We start from the raw sequence: 24827 nt of genomic DNA, 5'->3' as shown, positions 1-24827 counted from the left end.
ACCTTGTGACCTCTCTAGAGGCCATATTTTTCATGGGATCTGTATGAAAGTTGGTCTGAATGTTCATCTTGATGATATCTAGGTCAAATTCGAAACTGGGTCATGTGCGGTCAAAAACTAGGTCAGTAGGTCTAAAAATAGAAAAACCTTGTGACCTCTCTAGAGGCCATATATTTCATGAGATCTTCATGAAAATTGGTCAGAATGTTCACCTTGATGATATCTAGATCAAGTTCGAAAGTGGGTCACGTGCGGTCAAAAACTAGGTCAGTAGGTCAAATAATAGAAAAACCTTGTGACCTCTCTAGAGGCCATATTTTTCATGGGATCTGTATGAAAATTGGTCTGAATGTTCATCTTGATGATATCTAGGTCATATTTGAAAGTGGGTCATGTGCCATCAAAAACTAGGTCAGTAGGTCAAATAATAGAAAAACCTTGTGACCTGTCTAAAGGCCATATTTTTCATGGGATCTGTATGAAAATTGGTCTGAATGTTCATCTTGATCATATATAGGTCAAGTTCGAAACAGGGTCATGTACGGTCAAAAACTAGGTCATTAGGTCTAAAAATAGAAAAACCTTGTGACCTCTCTAGAGACCATTCTTGTGACTGGATCTCCATAAAAATTGGTCAGAATGTTCACCTTGATGATATCTAGGTCAAGTTTGAAACTGGGTCACATGCCCTAAAAAACTAGGTCAGTAGGTCAAATAATAAAAAAAAACTTGTGACCTCTCTAGAGGCCATACTTTTCATGGGATCTGTATGAAAGTTGGTCTGAATGTTCATCTTGATGATATCTAGGTCAAGTTTGAAACTGGGTCAATTGCGGTCAAAAACTAGGTCAGTAGGTCTAAAATTATTAAAATCTTTTGACCTCTCTAGAGACCATATTTTTCAATGGATCTTCATGAAAATTGGTCAGAATTTTTATCTTGATAATATCTAGGTCAAGTTCAAAACTGGGTCACATGAGCTCAAAAACTAGGTCACTATGTCAAATAATAGAAAAAACGATGTCATACTCAAAACTGGGTCATGTGGAAAGAGGTGAGCGATTCAGGACCATCATGGTCCTCTTGTTCTCAAAAACTCTTACAGTTTGTTTATTGCCATTAGATGAATAAGTAGACCAGGAAACTTAACTCTAGCATGCATTTTGTCAGCTTGAACACAAACAATTTGAATTTCTTGGTTAAAACTTTAAGGTCTTTTTTTAGCTCATCTGATTTTTTGAGAAAAAAATGATGAGTTATTGTCATCACTTGAGCGGTTGTCGGCGTCGGCGTCGGCGTCTGCGTCGGCGTTGCCTGGTTAAGTTTTATGTTTAGGTCAGCTTTTCTCCTAAACTATCAAAGCTATTGCTTTGAAACTTGGAATACTTGTTCACCATCATAAGCTGACCCTGTATAGCAAGAAACATAACTCCATCTTGCTTTTTGCAAGATTTATGGCCCCTTTTGTACTTAGAAAATATCAGATTTCTTGGTTAAGTTTTATGTTTAGGTCAACTTTTTCTCCTAAACTATCAAAGCTATTGCTTTGAAACTTGGAATACTTGTTCACCATCATAAGCAGACCCTGTACATCAAGAAACATAACTCCATCTTGCTTTTTTGCAAGATTTATTGCCCCTTTTGGACTTAGAAAATCAGTTTTCTTGGTTAAGTTTTATGTTTAGGTCAGCTTTTATCCTAAACTATCAAAGCTATTGCTTTAAAACTTGCAACACTTGTTCACCATCATAAGTTGACCCTGTACAGCAAGAAACATAACTCCATCCTGCTTTTTGCAAGATTTATGGCCCCTTTTGTACTTAGAAAATATCAGATTTCTTGGTTAAGTTTTATGTTTAGGTCAACTTTTTCTCTTAAACTATCTAAGCTATTGCTTTGAAACTTGCAACACTTGTTCACCATCATAAGCTGACCCTGTACAGCAAGCAACATAACTCCATCTTGCTTTTTGCAATAATTATTGCCCCTTTTGGACTTAGAAAATCATTTTCTTGGTTGAGTATTATGTGTAAGTCCCAAATTTTCTCAAAACTATCAAAGCTATTGCTTTAAAACTTGCAATAGTTTTTCACCATCATAAGTGGACACTGTACATCAAGAAACATAACTCTATTCTGCTTTTTGCAAGAATGATGGTTTTTGACTGAAATCTTAGCTAGAGCAATTTTTCTAGTTACACAAACAAAATCGTGAGTTAAAACCTAAGGTCTCTTTTTCTTGAATACTGTTTGCGCAATAGCTTTGTAACTCAGTTTTTCCAGTGATGATAATTTATGTTCAGGTTGAATGATTTTTCATTGAGTTATTGCCCTTTGATTATTCAACATTAGTATACTGTAGTACCAATTATTGTCCAGAATATTCTTCAGCAACCACTGGCTTGAATTCATCGAAACTTCACTTCCAAGAGGAGATCGGCATATTATCTTCATGTTCCAGGCCAATGATTTTCACTGAGTTATTGCCCTTTAATCAATAACATTAGTAAACTATGGGGCCATCCTAGTCAGGAGTATTTCTCAGCAACCTGTCACTTGAATTCAGTGAAGATTCATAGGATGCTTCACTCCCAAGAGGAGGTACACATAATTTCTTCATGTTCCGGTTGAGTGATTTTTAGCTCCACTGTTTGGAGAATAGGGGTACTATTCTACTCGCCCCCGCATCGGTGTGAGCTTTCTTGGTTAAAGTTTTTTCGGCAACCTTTGTTTTTCTTTGTTACTATTGCTTATATTTTACTGTAACTTCACATTAACATTGTTCAGCATGCAAACAAAGTATGTGCAGGGGCTAGCCCCATTATACATATGGTCATGGTCACCAAGGTTTTATACTTAGGTTATTTTTAAGGTAAAAGTTTTTCAGCAACCTTTGTTTTTCTGTCATATCTTTGTTACTATTGCTTATATCTTACTGTCATTTCACATAAACATTGTCCAGCATACAAACAAAATATTTGCAGGGGCTGGGCCCATTATACTCAATGTCAAGGTCACCAAGTTGTTATACTTGGAATTATTTTCATGTTAATTTTTTTTCGAAAAGCTTCATTTATAGACATATCTTTGGTACTTTAAAAGATAATGACTTGAAATTAAAAACTGTCCGTCGTCAGTCGTGTGTAGTCCGTCGTCCGTCGTGCATAGTCCGCCATTCACAGGAATGATCCTTGGGTGGCCCCCTTTCAAAATTTTTCAAAGAATTGAATTCCATGCAGAACTCTGGTTGCCATGGCAACCGAAAGGAAAAACTTTTAAAATCTTCTTGTCCAAAACCACAGGGCCTAGGGCTTTGATATCTGGTGTGTAGCATCATCTTGTGGTCCTCTACCAAAATTATTCAAATTATCCCCCTAGGATCAAATATGGCCCCGCCTCGGGGGTCACATGGTTTATATAGACTTATATAGGGAAAACTTTGAAAATCTTCTTGTACAAAATCACATGGCCTAGGGCTTTGATATTTGGTATGTAGCATCATCTAGTGGTCTTCTACCAAGATTGTTCAAATTATCTCCTTAGGGTCAAATATGGCCCCGCCCCAGGGGTCACATGATTTATTATATAGACTTATATAGGGAAAACTTGGAAAATCTTCTTGTACAAAACCACATGGCCTAGGGCTTTGATATTTGGTATGTAGCATCATCTAGTGGTCCTCTACCAATATTGTTGAAATTATCCCCCTAGGGTCAAATATGGCCCTGCCCGGGGGTCCCTTGTTTTACATAGACTTATATAGGAAAAAAAGTTTAAAAATCTTCTTATTTGAAACCACAACACTTAGACCTTTGATATTTGGTTTGTAGCATTTTCTTATGGTCCTCAACCAAAATTGTTCAAATTGTACCCCTTGGGTGAAAAGAGGCCCTGCCCTGGGGGTCCCAAGTTTTATATAGACTTGTATAGGAAAAAGCTTTAAAAATCTTCTTGTCTGAAACCGTACAACCTAGGCTTTTGATATTTGGTATGATGCATTGTCTAGAAGTCCTCTACTAAAATTATTCAGATTATGCCCTTGGGGTTAAAAGAGGCCCCACCCTGGGGTCAGTTAGTTATTATGTGAGTTATATAGGAAAAATACTTAAAAAATCATCTGATCCTATTTTCAAGACTGTTTAATTATAATTACCTGATGACCCTAAGTAAATTTCTTCCCTTTGTTGTTCCTGTCCTTTGGAATTAGATATTTGTTCTGAGTACCTTCTTGTCCTCAAGTGCAATGATAACAGGTGAGCGATATAGGGCCATCATGGCCCTCTTGTTTTTTTCTTATATAATTTAATTCCATCAAAATAAAGAATATCAGTACCCCTTCCATACTTGACCTTTAACCCCTCTGAGTAGTAGGGTCTTTTTTATATCTTGGTGTATCTTCCTTTCTTAATATTGAAACATAAATTCATTTTACTGTCAAATCGCAGAATAGTGGAGCACACTGTCTTACTGACAGCTCTTGTTAATGAGATAATGCCCTTTGATAATTCAACATATTATGTGCCCACTTTTGTTCTTTTAACATGCAAGAATCATATTTTGGGGAGCATCCATTGGTTTTACTGATATTTTCTTGTTTTAATCATAGTTTCAGCTATGTCCACTTTTCTTACTGTTAAAGTGAGCTGTTTCCAAGAGCAGGAATATGTAATTTAACACAATGTAGCTGTTTAAAATAGTTATGGAAATATTTGAAACATATCAGATTTAAGTTGAGGATAGTTCACATTGCAGCAACATAATTCAGCAACTAAAGAAAGCTTGAGTTTTTACATTTTTATATGGAAATAATATTTTTTTTAATTAATTCAAACCCCCCCCCCCCCCCCCCCCCCCGACCCCAACCATTTTTTTCATAATAATCTGTCATTATTAATACAGTATGTTGACTTTCAGTAGTGAAGCCATTTTGGTTGTGTAGGTAGTATAGACAAACAGATATGCTACAGCAATTATTGTATGTAGACAGTATTTTGTATATTTCATCTCTGATCCATGTTATTGATGCTGTAGCTCCATCATTTTCCAGGGCTGATGCACCTATCATGGCCCATTTATGGGAGTATGGGATCACAGATGATCACAGTATATTGGGGTATGAGTTTTGTGCCCGGCTCACGTTTTAGGGTGCATGTGCATGCTTGTGTTACCCGTCACACCATGTTATGGCAGTTAGATATAATCCTGAGTTTGTTTTTGTTCTGTTTATTTATGTAATTTTAGTTTAGCATTATTAGGAAATTTAGGTTTTTTCTTTCAGGCTGTTATGCTATAGTTATTGGTTGTTGTGCATGATTATTTTTTTTTACATGTGCATTATTTTTAGCATTTAATTTTAAAGATGGGGGAAATAACAGAAATATTACTTTCTATAGAAACTTTACCAATATATATATATATTGACCAGTCTTACTTTAAATGTTAATTTACTGGTACTATCTCGAGACTTTGACATGGTGCTCTGCTTAAAATAATTTGATCCTTGTCAGTAACATGTTACACGTTTAACTAACAGATCTGTTAATAGGCTCCAGGCTTGTGAAACTAAGTTTTTAGACCAGTCTCGGAATGCATGGTCCCATACAGTCTCATGTACCATTTACCATTGGTCAATTTCAAATTGTATCTCAGAAACAGCCATTCAGATGCAACAGTTTGAGACTGGTCTACAAATTTTGTTTTAACTTTGGGCTATGATTTTGTAGAGCAGCATGTATAATTTATGTTATGCTTACAATTATATTTTTTGGCTTTAGGCGCATAGCTTGTGTAAGTATGGTTCTAGAGTAAGGCTGAATAAGAAATCAAATGAATGTTTCCTTTCTGTTCCCTTTGTTTGGCAGAAGAAGTTTTTGATCCCCTGAATGATTTAAACAGGAAATCATAACATTATGGGATGGAAGTACATTGAGTTTGAGACAGTTCGTATTTTCTCAAACAATATTTTTATTGGAGGAGCACTTTCCACATAAAATGTTGCTGCTCTCCATATATATAATGTTGCAACATTTCATAAATAGTCTCTGTTGTCAGTTTAGTATTTAATAATGTTAATATGATAGATTTGCTAGAAAGTTGAAATCCATGAATTCATATCCCACGAAATTGCCGTTTTGACCAAAACCACAAAATTTTATGCCCGCAAAATTAAATGATTATACAGTAATATGTCAGGTCATGGCAACTTTCCGGTCAATAAGTGGAGAACACTCACTGGAATGTGGACATCAACCATCTTAGGGTGATTGCCTGTGGTCAGTTGATGGCCCTTAATATTTTTACCATCATTAGGTCAAAGGTCAAGTCACAGCATCATTGAGGCTTAAAATTACATACCCAGGTATATCAGATGAACCATCATGGGGACATGACTGTGTCTTTTTACAAACAACTTTTATTTACTTGTTAGCTCAGCTAAATCAGAATTGCAGATACAGTGACCATTTCTCCATCGACCTGCATTGTCCTGAATCATTAATGTTACTTTAACATCTCCTCAGAACCTGTTTGCGAGAACTTGGTCAGAAGCATCCCTAATGGACTTAAATTTGTTCAGGTGTCTGCTGAGCTCAGAAAAATTCCTCTCATGACTTGCTGAATAGATGTTCACCAGACTTCGTTAGAAAGTTCTTAAATGAACTTTATTCAAGTTTGTCAGTTTTACAGAATCTTCTTGCCTTGGTCTTACTGTGAAAGAATTGAAAATGATAAAACAGACTTGAAGTAAAATATCACAAGTTCTATTTAAGGTCAAAAGGTCATGGTCAGACTTTCATTGCCGTCTTATTCTTCTGGAACTGCTTATCGAAACTTAATCAATCTCTCCAACTTTGTCTGTACAAGAGGCAAACAGAAGATATTTATGAAACGTTGTTGAAAACATTACCATGTGCATATAGCTTATTGTGCCTTAAGCAAGGTCTGCAGCTGAGCTCAATTTTAAAGTTGGCAAAGAAAGAGAATCATTGTGAACATAAAAGTGCAGCTGAGTCATAGTAGCTCAGCCTAAAGAGTAAGTTATAAATGAGCTTTGGTTCACTGTACGCACACTAGTGCTATTTTAATTATGACAGTGCGGAATGTGATTTGTCAATCTACTTCAAAATTGATAATCTGCAGGGGAGATGCTCCTATCATGGCACATATGTGGGAATATTGTGTTGCCAGCATATTACTTGGGTAAAACTTTTTCTTCTAACTTTATCTTCAGTTGGTGAGTATACAGCATGTATCGCTTCGCTTCTATTACATGGTGATTGGTCAGTTTCTTACGCTATATTTGTTATTTTCAAGGGGGTAAATAAAATCTTTCAAACGTGCATTTCTTAAGAATTTTAGCTAAATATCTGTTTTAACAAATTTAATACTGTAAATTTTAATGATCAAACGTTTAGCACAAATCTATTACTTGACCAAAATCTGATTAACCACCTTTAAAGTGTTGTTCACAGCATAGAACTTTTCTACCAGCAAAATAAGATACACTGCAGATGATGATTTTCAGTCCCCTTCTAGTGTTTCACCCCAGGTTTGCCCCCTGTCTGTCCATCCGTGTGCCTGTCTTACAAAGCGATATCCTGTGATTAAAAGTGCAAGATATTTTTTCATGAAATTTCGTAAATTGATAGTTGACAACAAATAGGTAAGACATATGATATAAAGTCGCGTAGTGGGATGCTCAAGTAATAAAGTACAAAAAATTTTTTTCATGAAACTTGATACATGTATAGCTGACTGTATGGAAAATTATGCACATCTGTTTATTAATCTCCTGCCATGAGTGGTGGGGGTTATAGGAATGGTCTCTGTCCTTCCGTCCATCCGTAAAATTTTGTGTTCGCTCTGTATCTCCCAAACCCCTTGAAGGATTTTCATCAAACTTGGGTCAAATGATCCCCTCATCAAGATGATGTGCAGAACTCATGAGTCAGCCCTGTCGGCTCAAGGTCAAGGTGACAGCTCGAGGTCAAAGGTTTGAGCATTCCACTTTATGTCCGCTCTGTATCTCGTAAACCTCTTGAAGGATTTGCATGAAACTGTAATCAAATGATCACCTCATCAAGACGATGTGCAGAATTCATGAGTCAGCCATGTTTGCTCAATGTCAAGGTCGTTACTGGAGGTCAAAGGTTTACGCCTTCCATTTTGTGTCCACTCTGTATCTCCTAAACCCCTTGAAGGATTTTCATGAAGCTTGGGTCAAAAGAACACATCATCAAGACGATGTGCAGAACTCATGAGTCAGCCATTTTGGCTCAAGGTCAAGGTAGTAACTGGAGGTCAAAGGTTTGAGCCTTCCATTTTGTGTTCACTCTGTATCTCCTTAACCCCTGAAAAGGATTTTCAAATTCATTGATGTCATCATACATGGGCTATAAAATATACTTAACAACGTCAATGCTCCCACACAATACCATCAACCCTTTCAATATCCATAACAGCGGTGGGGGATATAGCTGTCTTTCATACTGCCTTATTTTAAATATAATTGCTATGGCAACATATAGTCCAAAAATATTACAATAAGTGGAATTTGCAACAACTTAATAAGTCCTAGAGATTGTTAGTTGATAATGTGCATGGCATGCATGTTACTTTTTTTTCATTGTCCATCCATCTGTCCCTCCTGTCAGTCACAAATGGTGGATTCTTTCATGACTTAAGAAATACAAGAGATTTTTTCATGAAACCTGGGACAAAGTTTCAAAATGAAAGAAATTTATCCATGCAATCTGACTTACAGATGATAAATTATTTGAAGACTATGCAGGTTCTTCAGTCGTTTTCATATAAAGAATATGGTTTCTATGGCAGCAGGTATGAAAAATGCGCCATCTGGTAGGGAATTTTTATTGCCCACTTGCTGGGCAATAGTCTTGTTATTTCTGAAATGCTTTTTGCTGCTTCTGCTTTTTCACCAGGAACATGTTAGTGGCTAGTGCAAATATATGTGTATGTAATAGTACTACATTCTGTTTAGTTGGTAGGTTTGTAAAAATGTTTATGTTGTGCATATTGTAAACTCACCTCAAAAATCCCTGTTAGTCACCGTTTGTTTGTTGTATCGTCTCAACCCTTTTTCCACATTTGTATACTTCCTGTAAGAGACAAGTGGTATACTGTTTTGCTTATGTCAGTCTGTTCACTTGTCTGTCAATAGACCTATTTGTTATGGACCTGTAACTGGGGAACCCTTGTACGGATGGCTGTTGGCCTCGTAGCATGATTGCCTGTGGTCAGTAGATTACCTGTGTGACTTTTTGGGTCGGTACATCAAAGGTCAAGGTTACAGTGAGACATTAACACATTTAGATTGAAAACTGTTTCAGATCAGTAACTGGAGTGTTTGGGCCTGGTGTTGCCTTTATAGTCTGTAGGATGAGTACTACACCTTTCATTGTTTTTGGAGTTAAGGGAAATGCAGGTGCTTCCAATCAATAACTGGCTGCCACACTTAATAGGATTGTTACTTGTGCTACAAAAGTTTTGAAAGTTAATGTGAAATCATTGATATTCGTGGGGGGTTAATTTTCATGGTTGAGCCATTCCATGAAATTTAATCCCAACGAACAAGTAAAATTCCCATTCATTTTATATTCAAAAGTTGAAATCCATGAATTCATATCCCACGAAATTGCCGTTTTGACCAAAACCATGAAATTTTATGCCCACAAAATTAAATGATTTTACAGTAATATGTCAAAGGTCTAGGTCATGGCAACTTTCTGCTCAATAAGTGCAGAACACTCACTGGAATGTGGACATCAACCATACTAGGGTGATTGCCTGTGGTCAATTGATGTCCTTTATATTTTTACCATCATTAGGTCAAAGGTCAAGGTCACAGCATCATTGAGGCTTAAATTACATACCCAGGTATGAGATGAACCATCATGAGGACATGTTGATATGATGGATTTGCATAGAAAGTTAAAATCCAGGAATTCATATCCCCACGAAATTGCGGTTTTGACCAAAACCATGAAATTTTATGCCCACAAAATTAAATGATTTTACAGTAATATGTCAAAGGTCTAGGTCATGGCAACTTTCCGGTCAATAAGTGGAGAACACTCACTGGAATGTGGACATCAACCATCCTAGGGTGATTGCCTGTGGTCAATAGATGGCCCTTAATATTTTTACCATCATTAGGCCAAAGGTCAAGATCACAGCATCATTGAGGCTTAAAATTACATACCCATCATGAACCATCATGGGGACATGACTGTGTCTTTTTACAAACAACTTTTATATAAATTTAGGTTAGAAATTAAAATTATTTTCCAATTTAAGTTAATATTTTCACAAATTTTGAATCTGGCTGTAGCATCTTTGTAATTTAGTTTCTCCGAAATAACACCAAAGAGTTCTTCTGTAATGACTCGATTAATTTCTTGTAGTTTGTTTATGAGCTTCATAGATTTTTGATAGTTGATGACAATTATTGCTGACAGAAACAACATACTATACTACATTAGCATGCTAGCAACCATAGATTCATGATATATTGCTCAAAATAACACTGCAGTTGCCATCACTTCCATAGAGTTTCCATTTGATGATTTATGGATGACATATAATCCCAAATAATTCTCGTTATTACCTGGTAGTTAATACATAGACTGACTGCAGATTATATTAGGAAACCATATAATCTTATTTACGTTTTCTTTATATTTATCATATATAGAAAATACATACTTCTGATTCATTGAGCATACTTCATATCATATGTAACAAGTTTTACTTAGCGGTATTTATGTAAATCACATCGGTTCATGTTTCATAGAGTTGATTCAGAGTACAAGATAACTTAATATAAGTTGACTAATTAGAAGTTCTTTTATTTCAACCCTTTTGCCACAGTTTGATTTGATATTAAAAGCTTATAAGTCTCCTTTGGAACTTACACTTTTCCCCTCATCTGTTCATCAGTCTGTCATAAGAGGGATCCTGCATTAACTTTAAAAATTCAAGACATTTTTTTTTTTCATGAAACTTTGTACATGGATAGATTGCACTATGAAGAATATGCCCATCATTGTTGCTTGCCTCCTAATCACCCTAACTACACCTCACAGTAACTAAAAGTACAAGACTTTTTTCCATGAAACATAGGATTGTTTAGAAGAACATAATATTTTTTCATTAAACTTGGTACATGGATAGACAGATTATGGAGCATGTGCACATCCTCTTTATTGCTCTGGCAACAAATGTGTCTGCTATGGCAACAAATAGTTAAAAAATGTGACAAAATGTGTATTCTTTGATATCTTAAAAAGTACAAGATATTTTTTCATGAAATATGATGCAGATAAAAGGCAATATATAGAACTTGTACATTCTATATTTTCTCCATTTGTCTATCTGTTCAGCCATCTGTCTCGCCTTTCAAGTCATAAAATATGAATCCATCCACAATTTTAGAAGTACACAAGATTTTTATGAAACATGGACATACATGGAAGGCAATATGTAAGATACACAGATCATTTGATTTTGTCCCTATATATCTGTCCTTTCATCAGTTCTGTCAGCCTGTATGTCACAAAAATAGATATTGTGTTAAATTAAAAGGACAAGATTTTTTTAGCTTGACTATTCATAGAATAGTAGAGCTATTGGACTCGCCCATGCGTCGGTGTCCGCTTCGGCGTCCGCGTCCCGATTTGGTTAAGGTTTTGTATGTAAGCTGGTATCTCAGTAACCACATGTGGGAATGGATTGAAACTTCACACACTTATTCACTGTGACAAACTGACTTACAGCACAGGTTCCATAACTATTTTGCTTCTTTACAAAATTATGCCCCTTTTTCGACTTAGCAGTTTTTGGTTAAGGTTTTGTATGTAAGCTGGTATCTCAGTACTCACTTATGGGAATGGATTAAAACTTCACACACTTATTCACTGTGATAAACTGACTTCCATAGCACAGTTTCCATAACTTTATATTGCTTTTTCACAAAATTATGCCCCTTTTTCGACTTAGAAATTTTTGGTTAAGGTTTTGTATGTAAGCTGGTATCTCAGTACTCAATAATGGGAAAGGATTGAAACTTCACACACTTATTCATTGTCTTGATCTGAAATGCACTAAACAGGTTCCATAACTCTACTTTGTTTTGTTTCTTTAGCTCGACTAATCGAAGAATACAGGAGTTATCCTACTCGCCCCGGCGTCGGCGTTAGCGTGAGCATCACACAAATGTTAAAGTTTGCGTACCACCCCAAATATTTTCAAAGTCCATTGAGATATTGCTTTCATATTTTGCATACTTGTTAACCATCATGACTCCAGTCTGTAAAAAGTAGGAGGCAACTCTATCAAGCATTTTGACTGAATTATGACCCCTTTTCGACTTATAATAAATGTTAAAGTTTGCGTACCACCCCAAACATTTTCAAAGTCCATTGAGATATTGCTTTCATATTTTGCATACTTGTTTACCATCATGACCCCAGTCTGTTAAAAGGAGGGGGCAACTCTATCAAGCATTTTGAATTATGGCCCCTTTTTGACTTAGAATATGCTTATTGTAATGTTAACTCATTGCTTATATTATACTATCAAGCCCTGAGAATAGTCGAGCGTGCTGTCCACTGACAGCTCTTGTTCAAAATTATGCCCCTTTTTTCGACGTAGCAGTTTTTGGTTAAGTTTTTGTATGTAAGCTGATATCTCAGAATCCACTAATGGTAATGGATTGAAACTTCACACTGTCATGATATGACATGCAGTGCAAAGGTTTAATTACTCTACTTTGCATTTTACAAAATTATGTCCCCTTTTGCAACTTTTGTATTCATTCAATTGACAAGGCTGTTGAATAGTCGAGCGTTGCTGTCCTCCGACCGCTCTTGTTATCATGAAACCTGACTTAAGAGATGGTTGAGTATGCAAGTCCTTGAATTAAGTTTCAATATGAAAAATATGGCAGCAAATATGATAAATGCCCCTTTCTGTAGAGAACTTTTATTGCTTTATGTCATCCTTGTCGGTGTTTTTCTATCTTTTTAACACACCTGAACCAAGTGTCATTTTGCCCGTCTTGTATTTTACAGTTGTTTGCATATGTTTAGATATGGAAGTATCAAGCAAATTTTAAATAAAAACATTTCGATTTGAGAACATTATTATTTCAGAAATGTATATCATCAAATTCATGTGAATTTCCATGCTATAAAATAAGAAAATATTGTAAACTTTTGTTTAAAAAAGTAAATGTCTCATTGATATCAATAATATTTCCTGTTGTTTAATAACAGTATCATAAAAGCATTGCTAAAACTCGTAAAATAATGAAGATTATTAATTATCTGTTAAAAGATGTTGTTTGTAAGTTATATTTTAGCTTCTGTTATCTATAGAAAAGTGTATATGGATTGTTTCCTATACTACAGATATGAAGAGGATGGTCACACTAAAGGAGAACCTGAGATGACTCCACCTAACCCTATCAGACTGGAGTGGGACCTCCCAGAACCTGTAACTTTCTCTTTTATTATACACAATATACAGATTTTTTTCTGTTTTATTAACTTTCTTCAGTTTCTTTAAATCAGACTCATTCCTTCCTTTCTTCACCTTCCATGTTCTATCTTGTAAACCTGCCCGCTTAGCTCAATAGGGAGAGGGCCGATCTACAGATCACGGGGTCGTGAGTTCGATCCTCTGGAGGGCCGTATTTTCTCTGTTACTGTTTAATAAAAGACATTGTGTCTGAAATCATTCGTCCTCCACCTCTGATTCATGTGGGGAAGTTGGCATTACTTGTGGAGAACAGGTTTGTACTGGTACAGAATCCAGGAACAACTGCCCGCCGTTACATAACTGAAAAACTGTTGTAAAACTGCGTTAAACCCCAAATAAATAAACAAAACAAATTTATCTTGTAAGTTTTCTCATCAGCTCACATGTAAGTGAAACAATTCAATCAGTTCTGTTGTGTTTTAACATTATGTATCATAACTGTGTTATAAATAAGGATTATGCCTACTTGCCTGTCAGAGTAAAAAGAACAGTAGGGCAATGTCAGATAGCTAAGTTGGTTGTGACCACAAATTTCAAGCAATACAGAAATTAGTATAATTGGAGGGTTCAACGCAATACAGTCGTAACTATATATGAATGAAAAAGTTATGACAGTATTGCGTTGAACCCTCGATATCTGAATCAGGATTAGAAGTAGCAGTATGTTTTGTATTAAGAGACTGTTTATTAAGCAACCATTTTCAGATTTTTCCTTAGATGGTCTCTTAGTACATGTTGGACTGCATATATTTTCAGTGTCTACAAGTTATAGAGAACAGCTTACAGGTAACTAGACAGCTTGTGAATGATGTAGACATGCGTCTGTTCATGCATGATGTATTTGGTAAAGGTCTCGTGAAGAAGTGCAAGACAAGTCCTGATGCTTTCATACAGATGGCCTTACAGCTGGCTTACTACAGGGTGAGTTAATACATAAATTGAGCAGCACCATGAGAAAACCAACGTAGTGCATGTGCGACCAGCATTGATCCAGACCAGCCTGCGCATCCGCACAGTCTGGTTAGGATATATGCTGTTCGCTTTCAAAGCCTATTGCAATTAGAGCCTGCGCTGGATCCATGCTGGTCGCAAATGCACTATGTTGGTTTTCTCATGGTGCGGCTCATATTGTAATGTTCAGCTTTATATTGTTTCTTTATATCCCAGTTACAATTATCTTGGATTGTAGCGGCTTTGAATTGTCATAAATCGATGAAATTGCTATTTAAATCTGAACCAAAGAAAGTTCAGAGGGATAGATAAGAGACACTTTGTCCAGTCCTGTTTGATGAAATTGATTTTCTTGAATATCTTTGGAGCAGATACAGATATTATTTTCAAACATCAAACAGGCTTTTTTGGACCATAAGACAAGTTCACGTACCAAGTCCCAAAAGTGTGACTGACTGACAAAATAATTTCCCTTTGTACACTTGGGAAATGACTCGTCAATTCTTTGGATCTCAGTCATACTTACATAGAGCATTTGAAAGCCTTAATTACCGTAGTTTCCCTGCAGAGTATTCATTTATGTGTTACAGGGCTGAGTGATTACCATAGCAGCCTTCAAATCATTTGCCACTCACCAATGTGGGTTCCAGCCTCACTTTGGGTGTAGAATTCTTCATGTGAGGAAGCCATCCAGCTTGCTTATGGAAGGCCGGTGGTTCTTCCCAGGTGCCTGCTCTTGATAAAATAATGCTCAGAGAGGCACCTAGGGTATTCCTCCATGAAAACCTGGAAAATCGCCATATGGCCTATAACTGGGTAGGTCTGACGTTGAACCCAATAAAACCAAAACAAAACATTTATGTAACGCGTATTATTTACTGAATAATAATATTTATGAATCACTTATATTGATAACTATAGTTAGGGACATGTTTTTGCATCTAATAGAAGCCTTGAAACATAATAGACTTATGTGAGCAAATTGATTGTTACAGGATGCTGGTAAATTCTCTCTAACATATGAATCAAGTATGACCCGACTGTTTAGAGAAGGTAGAACAGAGACGGTACGTCCATGTACCATCGAATCTTGTAACTTTGTTAGAGCAATGCTCAACCCAGATGCCACGGTAAGCTAACTTTGTTATGTCTTCAAATTTTATTCTTTATTTTATAAAAGTAAAGCTGTAATTATTATGTCTCCCACCACACAGTGGTGTGGGAGACGTATTGATTTACTCTAGTCTGTGTGTGTGTGTGTGTCTGTCACAAAGCTTGTCCGCACTCTAAGTGGAACATTTCTCATCCGATTTTAACCAAACTTGAACAAAATGTGTTTGACCATGAGACCTCGGCCAAGTTCGATAACTAGCCAAATTGGTCCAGGGGTCTTGGAGTTATGGCCCTTGAATTACCAAAAATCGGCCTTTTTACTCTTGTCTGCACTCTAATTCAAACATTTCTCATCCAATCCTCACCAAACTTGAACAAAATGTGTTTGACCATGAGACCTCGGCCAAGTTCTATAACTAGCCAAAACGGTCCAGGCATTTTGGAGTTACAGCCCTTGAATTATTGAAAAATCGGCCTTTTTACTCTTGTCCGCACTCTAAGTCGAACATTTCTCATCCGATCTTCACCAGACTTGAACAAAATGTGTTTGACCATGAGACCTCGGCCAAGTTCGATAACTAGCCAAATCGGTCCAGGCATTTTGGAGTTACGGCCCTTGAATTACTGATTGGATCCACTTGTCCAGACCATCTAATTGGGTCCACTCATCTAAGCCATCTAGAGACACTAGACATTTTTCATAGGGGCAGTTGTGGGAGACATGCGCTTTTCTTAAAAGCATCCCTAGTTTTAAGTATGTTTTAAAGAAGTGTTTATTAGCTCACCTGTCACATAGTGACAAGGTGAGCTTTTGTGATCACCCTTCGTCCGTCGTCAGTCTGTCCGTGCGTGCATGCGTGCGTCAGCAATTTCTTGTCTGCACAATAGTGGTTTCATTTATGATTTTATTTTAGCCAAACCTGCACACAACTTGTATCACCATAAGATCACGGTTCCTTTCTTGAACTGGCCAGATCCCATTATGGATTCCAGAGTTATGGCCCCTGAAAGGGTCAAAATTAGCTATTTTGACATTGTCTGCACAATAGCAGCTTTATTTATGATTTGATTTTTACCAAACTGGCACACAACTTGTATCACTATAAGATCTTGGTTCCTTTCTTCAACTAGCCAGATTCCATTATGGGTTCCAGAGTTATGGCCCCTGAAAGGGCCAGAATTAGCTATTTTGACCTTGTCTGCACAATAGCAGCTTCATTTATGATTTTATTTTAACCAAACTTGCACACAACTTGTATCACTATATATTGTGTCACCATAAGGTCTTGGTTCCCTTCTTGAACCGGCCAGATCCCATTATGGGTTCCAGAGTTATGGCCCCTGAAAGGGTCAAAATTAGCTATTTTGACCTTGTCTGCACAATAGCAGCTTCATTTATGGTTTGATTTTAACCAAACTTGCACACAACTTGTATCACCACAAGATCTTGCTTCCTTTCTTCAACTGGCCAGATTCCATCATGGGTTCCAGAGTTATGGCCCCTTAAAGGTCCAAAATTGGCTATTTTGGCTTTTGCAGCCATCTAGAAATTTCATTTATGGTTTTATTTGATACAAACTTCCAAAATATCTTCAACAACAATAAATCTTGGATTCCAAATATTGACAAATCAGATCCAATCATATGTTCCAGAGTTATTTTATATCTGATTACCTCCCCTGATTGTAATCAAAATGGATTTATATCAGTAAGTAGTTACAGGACTTATTTGAAGTTTCATTATTGTTATTAGTTGGACTGAGACAATCAGGGTAGATAACTATGGACTGATTTTATGTCAAATTACCTCCCTTTATTTCAAATTAAAATTGTTATATCTCCATAACTAATGAAGATACTGATCTGAAATTTCATTTATGTCAACAGATTTATTTGGCAGATCCTTGTTTTGTCCACTTACAATATTTATTTTTTTAATTACTTCCCTTTTACGTTACTATAAATAGCTTTTTTTGGTAATTTTTTTATTATTGGCCATAGGGAAAACACGAGACCACTTTTCTGTGGTACAACATGGATAGTACCTCCAATTTTTAGGTGTATTTTAACATATCTATACCTTGTAAGATTTTTTTTTCTTTTTGGTTAAATTTCTTCCCTTTGTTGTTCCTGTCCTTTGGACTTAGATATTTTTTCTGAGGACCTTCTTGTCCTCAAGTGCAATGATAACAGGTGAGCGATATAGGACCATCATGGCCCTCTTGTTAATTATCATGGCCATTGGACATTTAAGTTCTTTACATGTTTTTGGAGTCGTCAGGAATTATAATGAGGTACATATATTCAGTATAACTTCCAGTCAAATTGAAAGTACAGTCAAACCTGTGTTAAAGAGCCAGGAAAGGGAAATGTTCTAATTGGCTGCTTAAGACAGGTGACTGCTTGGTACAGGTAGTGACTTTTTAGCTCACTCGATGTCCGTCGTCTGTCTGTCTGTCGTCTGTCAACATTTAGCTTGTGTATGCGATAGAGGCTGTATTTTTCAACTGATCTTCATGAAATTTGATCAGATTGATTACCTTGATGAAATCTAGGCTGAGTTTGAAAATTGGTCATCTGGAGTAAAAAAGTAGGTCACTAGGTCAAATCAAAGGAAAAGCTTGTATATGCAATAGAGGCTGTATTTTTCAATTGATCTTGAAATTAAGTCAAAATGATAACCTTAATAAAATCTAGGCTGAGTTTGAAAATGGGTCATCTGGAGTCAAAAAGTAGGTCACTAGGTCAAATCAAAGAAAAACCTTGTGAATGAGATGGAGGCTGTATTTTTCAATTGATCTTCATGAAATTTGGTCAGAATGATTGCCTTGATGAAATCTAAGTCAAGTTTGAATATGGGTCATCTGGGTCAAAAAGTAGGTCACTAGGTTAAATCAAAGAAAAACCTTGTGAATGTGATAGAGGCTGTATTTTTCAACTGATCTTCATGAAATTTTGTCAGAATGATAGCCTTGATGAAATCTAGGTCAAGTTCATATATGGGTAATCTGGGGTCAAAAACTAGGTCACTAGGTCAAATCAAAGAAAATACTTATACTCAAGATTTTTTGCTCCCATTTTAATGATAAGTGGTCTGAATATTTTTTTCCATGAAATCACTAGGTCAAACATGTTTACACTGTTATGGTGTGTTTCTCAGGTGAGCGACCTAGGGCCATCTTGGCTCTCTTGTTTAGGAGTGATATATTAACATTTCATGTGCAAAGTGTAATACATATCTATAAAATGAGGCCAAAATATGAATATTGTTCAACAGATAATAATAGGTATTTTAAGATTAACCGACATAAAAATTTATGATTGTTTCCATAATCTTAACCCCAAGTATATTCTTAGAATAGAGCTGAAAGTAGATGTAGTATGACCATTAAATGGAGTCAGAAGGGAAAACAATGACTGCATGAAGCAGCAGACCATTTAATGCAGTAATTTAAAGAAAGACATTTCTAGAGGGGAGTTCAAAGTACCTGTTAATGGCAGGTAACTATTTACGAAATGTGACTATACAAGGTGTAAACCTAGGATTAAATTTTTACATCAGAATATATTTGGTTAAGTTACAGAATATTATTTCAAAGTGGAGTATTTTCTGTTTTACAGAAGGATGAAAGGATTTCTCTGTTTAGGAAGGCGACAGAGAGGCATCAGATGGGTTATAGAGATGCTATGACTGGAAAGGCAATAGACAGACATCTCTTCTGTCTGTATGTTGTATCTAAATATCTCGAGATTGAAAGTCCTTTCCTCACTGAGGTCCTTAGTGAACCATGGAGACTCTCAACCAGTCAGGTAAATTCAGCATCACACATCTTTTGAGAAAATCCATTCTCCAAAGAAATCATGTAGTGCAGAAAATCCTACATATGTATCACTACATATGTCTCCATTGAACTACTTATTGCTGTTGAGATAAACAAAATGCACAAGATGAAAGCTGTGTTGTCTTATGTCATAAGACACCCACTTCTGTTCCAAGTGGATAGGATTACAGTTACTTGCAGAAAACAAATTAATATTGGTTCAAACATTCCTTTTGGGTGTAGAGTAGAACAGCAGCATCTTTCTGAAGTATTTTGCTGGTAGTTTCATTTGGACAATAATCAGTAATACAACAGAATTATATTGGTCAAATATATTGAGTTTGAAAAGCTTTCATGCACAATAGAAAATGAACAAGGCAGCAGAGATTAGTGAAATTTTGTGTTTTCAGACTCCTCACACACAGACAGACAAACTAGATCTAGAGAAGTACCCTGACCGTATATCTGGTGGTGGTGGGTTTGGCCCAGTAGCGGATGATGGATATGGGGTGTCATATATCATAGCAGGAGAGGATCATATATTTATACATGTATCTAGCAAGAGGTCTTGCCCTACCACTGTAAGTATTTTACTTTAACAACTTTTTTTTCCAGTCCAGGCACCAAGGTTATAAAACTGAGTTTGGATACCAGTCTCTTAATGCAGTCTTGCTGTTGGTCAGGTTTAAAGTCAGCTCAGAATTATGGAATAGGTAGGGGAGAGTTTTGATACTGGTCAGCTTGCACCCAAGCAGTGTTCTTCTCTGTTACAGTTGAGCAAACGGGTTTACATTGTTCTATCTGGGCCTCATGTAGTGTTTGTGGAGAACAGTTTAATGCTCATAAAAAAGCTTCATAGTCATTAAACAATAGAGATGTGTGTACTGTCAAACTACATTAAAAATTTTCCCATTAATGATAGAGCTTAATCAAAACTTAATTATTGATCAGTCAAAGTAAATTTTTATTAGAAGGTAGAAATGCCAAAAATAAAGATAATAAAGAACTGTTTAAAAAAAAAATGAAATTGCAGTGTTACTTCGTTATTAAAATTGATTGAAATTGATTTGTTGTGTGATTTCAGGACTCGGGCAGATTTGGTAAAGAGATCTACAAGGCCCTGAATGATATTAAATGCCTAATCTTGGACAATTAATGAGAGAGACAGATCTAAATACAGACCAGATGGGGAGAGAATATACTGGGTGTTTACCTACATTGATATTTTGTAAGATTGGGACCTGTGTGAATGAGAATTTATGGATGTGTATACATGTGAAATGTAAAACTAACTGTATTTTGCTTCCTCTGAATTTTCTTCCATTAATTTGTAAGCATTATTTAAAACTAAAATTTTCCTGCAAATTTTCTTGTTTTGACAATAACATAACACAGAAGGAATTTGTTTTTTTAGATTGATTTTTATGTACTTGACTGTAACTTCTGAAATTGAGTGGGAAGCAAAGAGCTAATGTCAGCTTCCCAGCAAGCAGTGTGTAGGATGATAATATTGGCTTATTAGTCTTTAGCTTTTCGGTGAATTTGATTTTGATTTGAAGTTTTGAGACTTTTTATGAGGGTAGTTTCATGTTGTATACACTATAGGTTATAAAAGGTGTATGTTAACTTGAGACGAAACTTTTGGTAGCCAGTAAAGTATTGGCTGACTGAGTGATGCATCATGTTACACATCCTAGGCAAGTCTTTATGTAAGCAGTAAGCTGTCGCTGAGTTATGTCACACATCCTAGGCAAGTCCTTATGTAAGCAGTAAGCTCTCGCTGAGTTATGTCACACATCCTAGGCAAGTCATGTAAGCAGTTAGCTCTTGCTGAGTTATGTCACACATCCTAGACAAGTCTTTATGTAAGCAGTTGGCTCTCACTGAGAGATGCGTCGTGTCACACATCGTAGGCAAGTCATTATGTTATCTGTTTTTAGTTTGAAGGGACATATAAAAATACCATCACCAAAACTGCCAGTTGCATTTCACTTGATAGATAGTATCAAGAGAAATGGACAATTACTTTAGTGATGGTAAACAGAAACAGAATGCCTCAATTATTTGTCTATACACATGCTGTTTTAATGTATAATGTGATAAATATGTAAATATGCAACACATCAATGCTGTAGGTTTTACATTTTTGGAGAATTATATTGTTTTAATAATCACCATTGCACTTTAAAAGACAACAGGTATTTTAGCTTTTTTGATTTAAGATATGTTTTTAGCTCGACTATTCAAAGAATAGTCTAGCTATTCTACTCACCCTGGCGTAGGCGTCACACCTTGGTAAAGTTTTTGCATGCAAGTACATACAGCTATCATTTAAAGGCATATAGCTTTGAAACTTATTTATTCTTTTTCTAGGTCAATTACCAACCTCACTGGGTCAAGTCCCATAACTCTGACATGTATTTTGAGCAAATTATGCTCCCTTTTGGACTTAGAAAATTCTGGTTAAAGTTTTACATGCAAATCACTATCTCCAAAACTAATGCAGATACGGAATTGAAACTTAACATGTTTCTTAGGGGTTATAAAACTAGTTGATAGCACTAAGTCCCATAACTCTGACCTTCATTTTGGCCAAATTATGCCCCCTTTTGGACTTAGAAAATTCTGGTTAAAGTTTTGCATGCAAGTACATACAGCTATTACTAAAAGGCATATAGCTTTGAAACTTATAACTCTAACATGTATTTTGAGCAAATTATGCTCCCTTTTGGACTTAGAAAATTCTGGTTAAAATTTTACATGCAAATCACTATCTCCAAAACTAATGCAGATATGGAATTGAAACTTAACATGTTTCTTAGGGGTTATAAAACTAGTTGATAGCACTAAGTCCCATAACTCTGACCTTCATTTTGGCCGAATTATGCCCCCTTTTGGACTGAGAAAATTCTGGTTAAAGTTTTGCGTGTAAGTACATACAGCTATTACTAAAAGGCATATAGCTTTGAAACATAACTCTAACATGTATTTTGAGCAAATTATGCTCCCTTTTGGACTTAGAAAATTCTGGTTAAAGTTTTACATGCAAATCACTGTCTCCAAAACTAATGCAGATATGGAATTGAAACTTAACATGTTTCTTAGGGGTTATAAAACTAGTTGATAGCATCAAGTCCCATAACTCTGATATGCATTTTGGTCAAATTATGTCCCCTTTCGAACTTAGAACTCTTTTGATTTTTAACATTTTGGGTAATAATTTCCTGCTTCTGTGACAATATTTCGAATAGTCGAGGTTGGCTGTCTTATGGACAGCTCTTGTTAAGATATGTTTTTAAGATATGTTTTATGTCATTTTCACCTCTTATCATTTTTTCTCTGAGGACCAGTTAGATTTTGTTTTGGGCCAATAAATGAAGAAAGAATTAAGGAACATTTTTATATTTTTATTTCTGTTTTATCAAAATGTTTGTTTATTTCCTATGCCTTTTTATTTGCTGATGTTTTAGGGAGGGACAGTCACCCATTATTGGTAAATTAAGGTGCTTGTTTCTTCTGGACAAATTGTGTGTCCATTTTTGCCATTTGTACTTGCACAGACTCACAAACCCAAGAAGAAATGAGAACATACTTTCTATGTAAACACATTCATTCTACCAATGTAGCCAGCAAACATTGTTGGAGCAGAAAGATATAGGGTATTTTTTTCTGTGTGAACTATTGTGATCGCCCTTTCTTTCTTGTTGCGCGACACTTGTTGTTGGACATCAACAGTTTTACTGTTAACACTCTAAAGGTCGCAGTTTTTGATCAAATCTTGATGAAACTTGGTCACAATATTTGTCTTTATGAAAACTATGTCAAGATCAAAACTAGTTTTTCTGGGTCAAAATGTGATCAATATTTCAAACCGTAGAAAAACTTAATGCCCTCGTGAGGTCTCCATCCATATCTGGTCTACATAAAGCAGAATCAAAATTATGTCTTAATGAAATCTAGGTCATCTGTGGTCAAAAATGAGAAATTGGTCAAATCTTAGAAAAACCTTGCAAACCACATTTCTACCAGATCTTTATAAAACCTGGTCAGAAATTCTTTCATATAAAATATAGGTCATGATTGAAACTGGGCCATGTATGGGTAAAACTTTGGACAAAACTTTAAATACCTAGTTAACACTTCAGAGGCAAGATATTTTACCTGGTCTACATGAAACCTGGTCAGAATGTTAGTCTTAATGAAATCAGAGGTAAAAAAGATCAGGTGATGGTAGGTAAGGGACATTCCTTTCCCACTTGTTAACCTTGAGCATTATCATGTCTCACACATGCAGTAGGGGAGACCTATTGATTTAGTGCTATCTGCCAGTTTGTCTCGGGCCAACTCTTCTGACACCACTAGGTGGATTTACACTTAACTGCACAAAAGTCATAATTGCCAAGCCTAGTTCATATTGTCGGCTTTTTCCAGTTTGTTGATTCTCGGCACAGTGATGGCCCTTTATTTGTTGTAAATTACAGTGTTTACACTAATTTGCGTATACCATTGGCCTGAAGTTCAATAAACCTCATGGGTGATCAGTACCAAGCCTAATTGTGTATATAGTTGGAATACTATGGTTCAGTGATTTTGAATTGAGTTGTGGCCCTTAATTTGTGGCTTTTTGCAATGTCTGAATGTTAAGTGGTTGGAGACATGTGTTTTTCCTGATAAACAAGCTCTAGTTTACACCTTGAAATGATGAAAATGTGATACTGACTTACAAGGTAGAATGTTATTGACAGGTTAGCCATTATTCACTTACAAAATGGTGGTAGATGTTTTCTCAGGTTGAGAAGTAGTAACTACTATACATAACAGATGCCTTTCGTCTGTCTGTTTCCTTCAGTTGTAAGTGTTTAGGACTGACAAAATGCTCATTCTTTGTTCATCTAACTGTTATTTTTGGTTGCTGTTAAACATGTAAAGTTTTGCTTTAATTTGATTTTTTATAAACACCGGTGTTTAAAAGAATATTCATTGTTTTTGAATCGCAACATAGAAAGATTTAGTAAAATTATCACAAAATCAGATATATTTTCTTGTTTGTCTTCCCATTGAAAACTTATATTTCCCCATAGACATACGAGTATTTCCAGTCTCAGAGAATTGCAACAACAGAATTGCAACATACACATCTCAAAATTGTATATTGTAACTACAAAATAGCATTGACTTGATACTCGTTTTCAAATAAAGTTTTAAATCTTTTTGAAAAAATGAACATTTGTCATTAATTTTATCTTCAGGTAATAGTTTACATCCGTTGATAGTCTCGATTTTCAAGTTTTGTTTGCTTTTCACCTTCAGGTAAATACAAATTTGCATTACATTGATAAAAATCTAATACCACTGTATTACAGATAGGGTTATATACTCATATTGT

The 24827-nt window shown here is 35.8% G+C and overlaps 1 protein-coding gene across 1 annotated transcript in view; it reads left to right on the top strand.

The window, feature by feature from the left end:
- The window catches only part of LOC123552128 (carnitine O-palmitoyltransferase 1, liver isoform-like), a 97768-nt gene extending 73296 nt beyond the window's left edge, over positions 1 to 24472 (top strand). Inside the window, exons 16-22 of the mRNA XM_053542273.1 lie at positions 5047 to 5112; positions 13427 to 13511; positions 14313 to 14477; positions 15503 to 15637; positions 19242 to 19430; positions 19852 to 20022; positions 20526 to 24472. Of these exons, the coding sequence (XP_053398248.1) occupies positions 5047 to 5112; positions 13427 to 13511; positions 14313 to 14477; positions 15503 to 15637; positions 19242 to 19430; positions 19852 to 20022; positions 20526 to 20597 (883 nt within the window). The 3' untranslated portion in view covers positions 20598 to 24472. The remainder of the gene's footprint in view (positions 1 to 5046; positions 5113 to 13426; positions 13512 to 14312; positions 14478 to 15502; positions 15638 to 19241; positions 19431 to 19851; positions 20023 to 20525) is intronic.
- Positions 24473 to 24827: the final 355 nt, after the last annotated feature.

The sequence above is a fragment of the Mercenaria mercenaria genome, chromosome 4 (assembly GCF_021730395.1).
Source record: "Mercenaria mercenaria strain notata chromosome 4, MADL_Memer_1, whole genome shotgun sequence".
Lineage (NCBI taxonomy): Eukaryota > Metazoa > Mollusca > Bivalvia > Venerida > Veneridae > Mercenaria > Mercenaria mercenaria.
The sequence above is the reverse complement of the archived record's forward strand: the minus strand, read 5'-3'. Positions and strand labels throughout refer to the sequence as shown.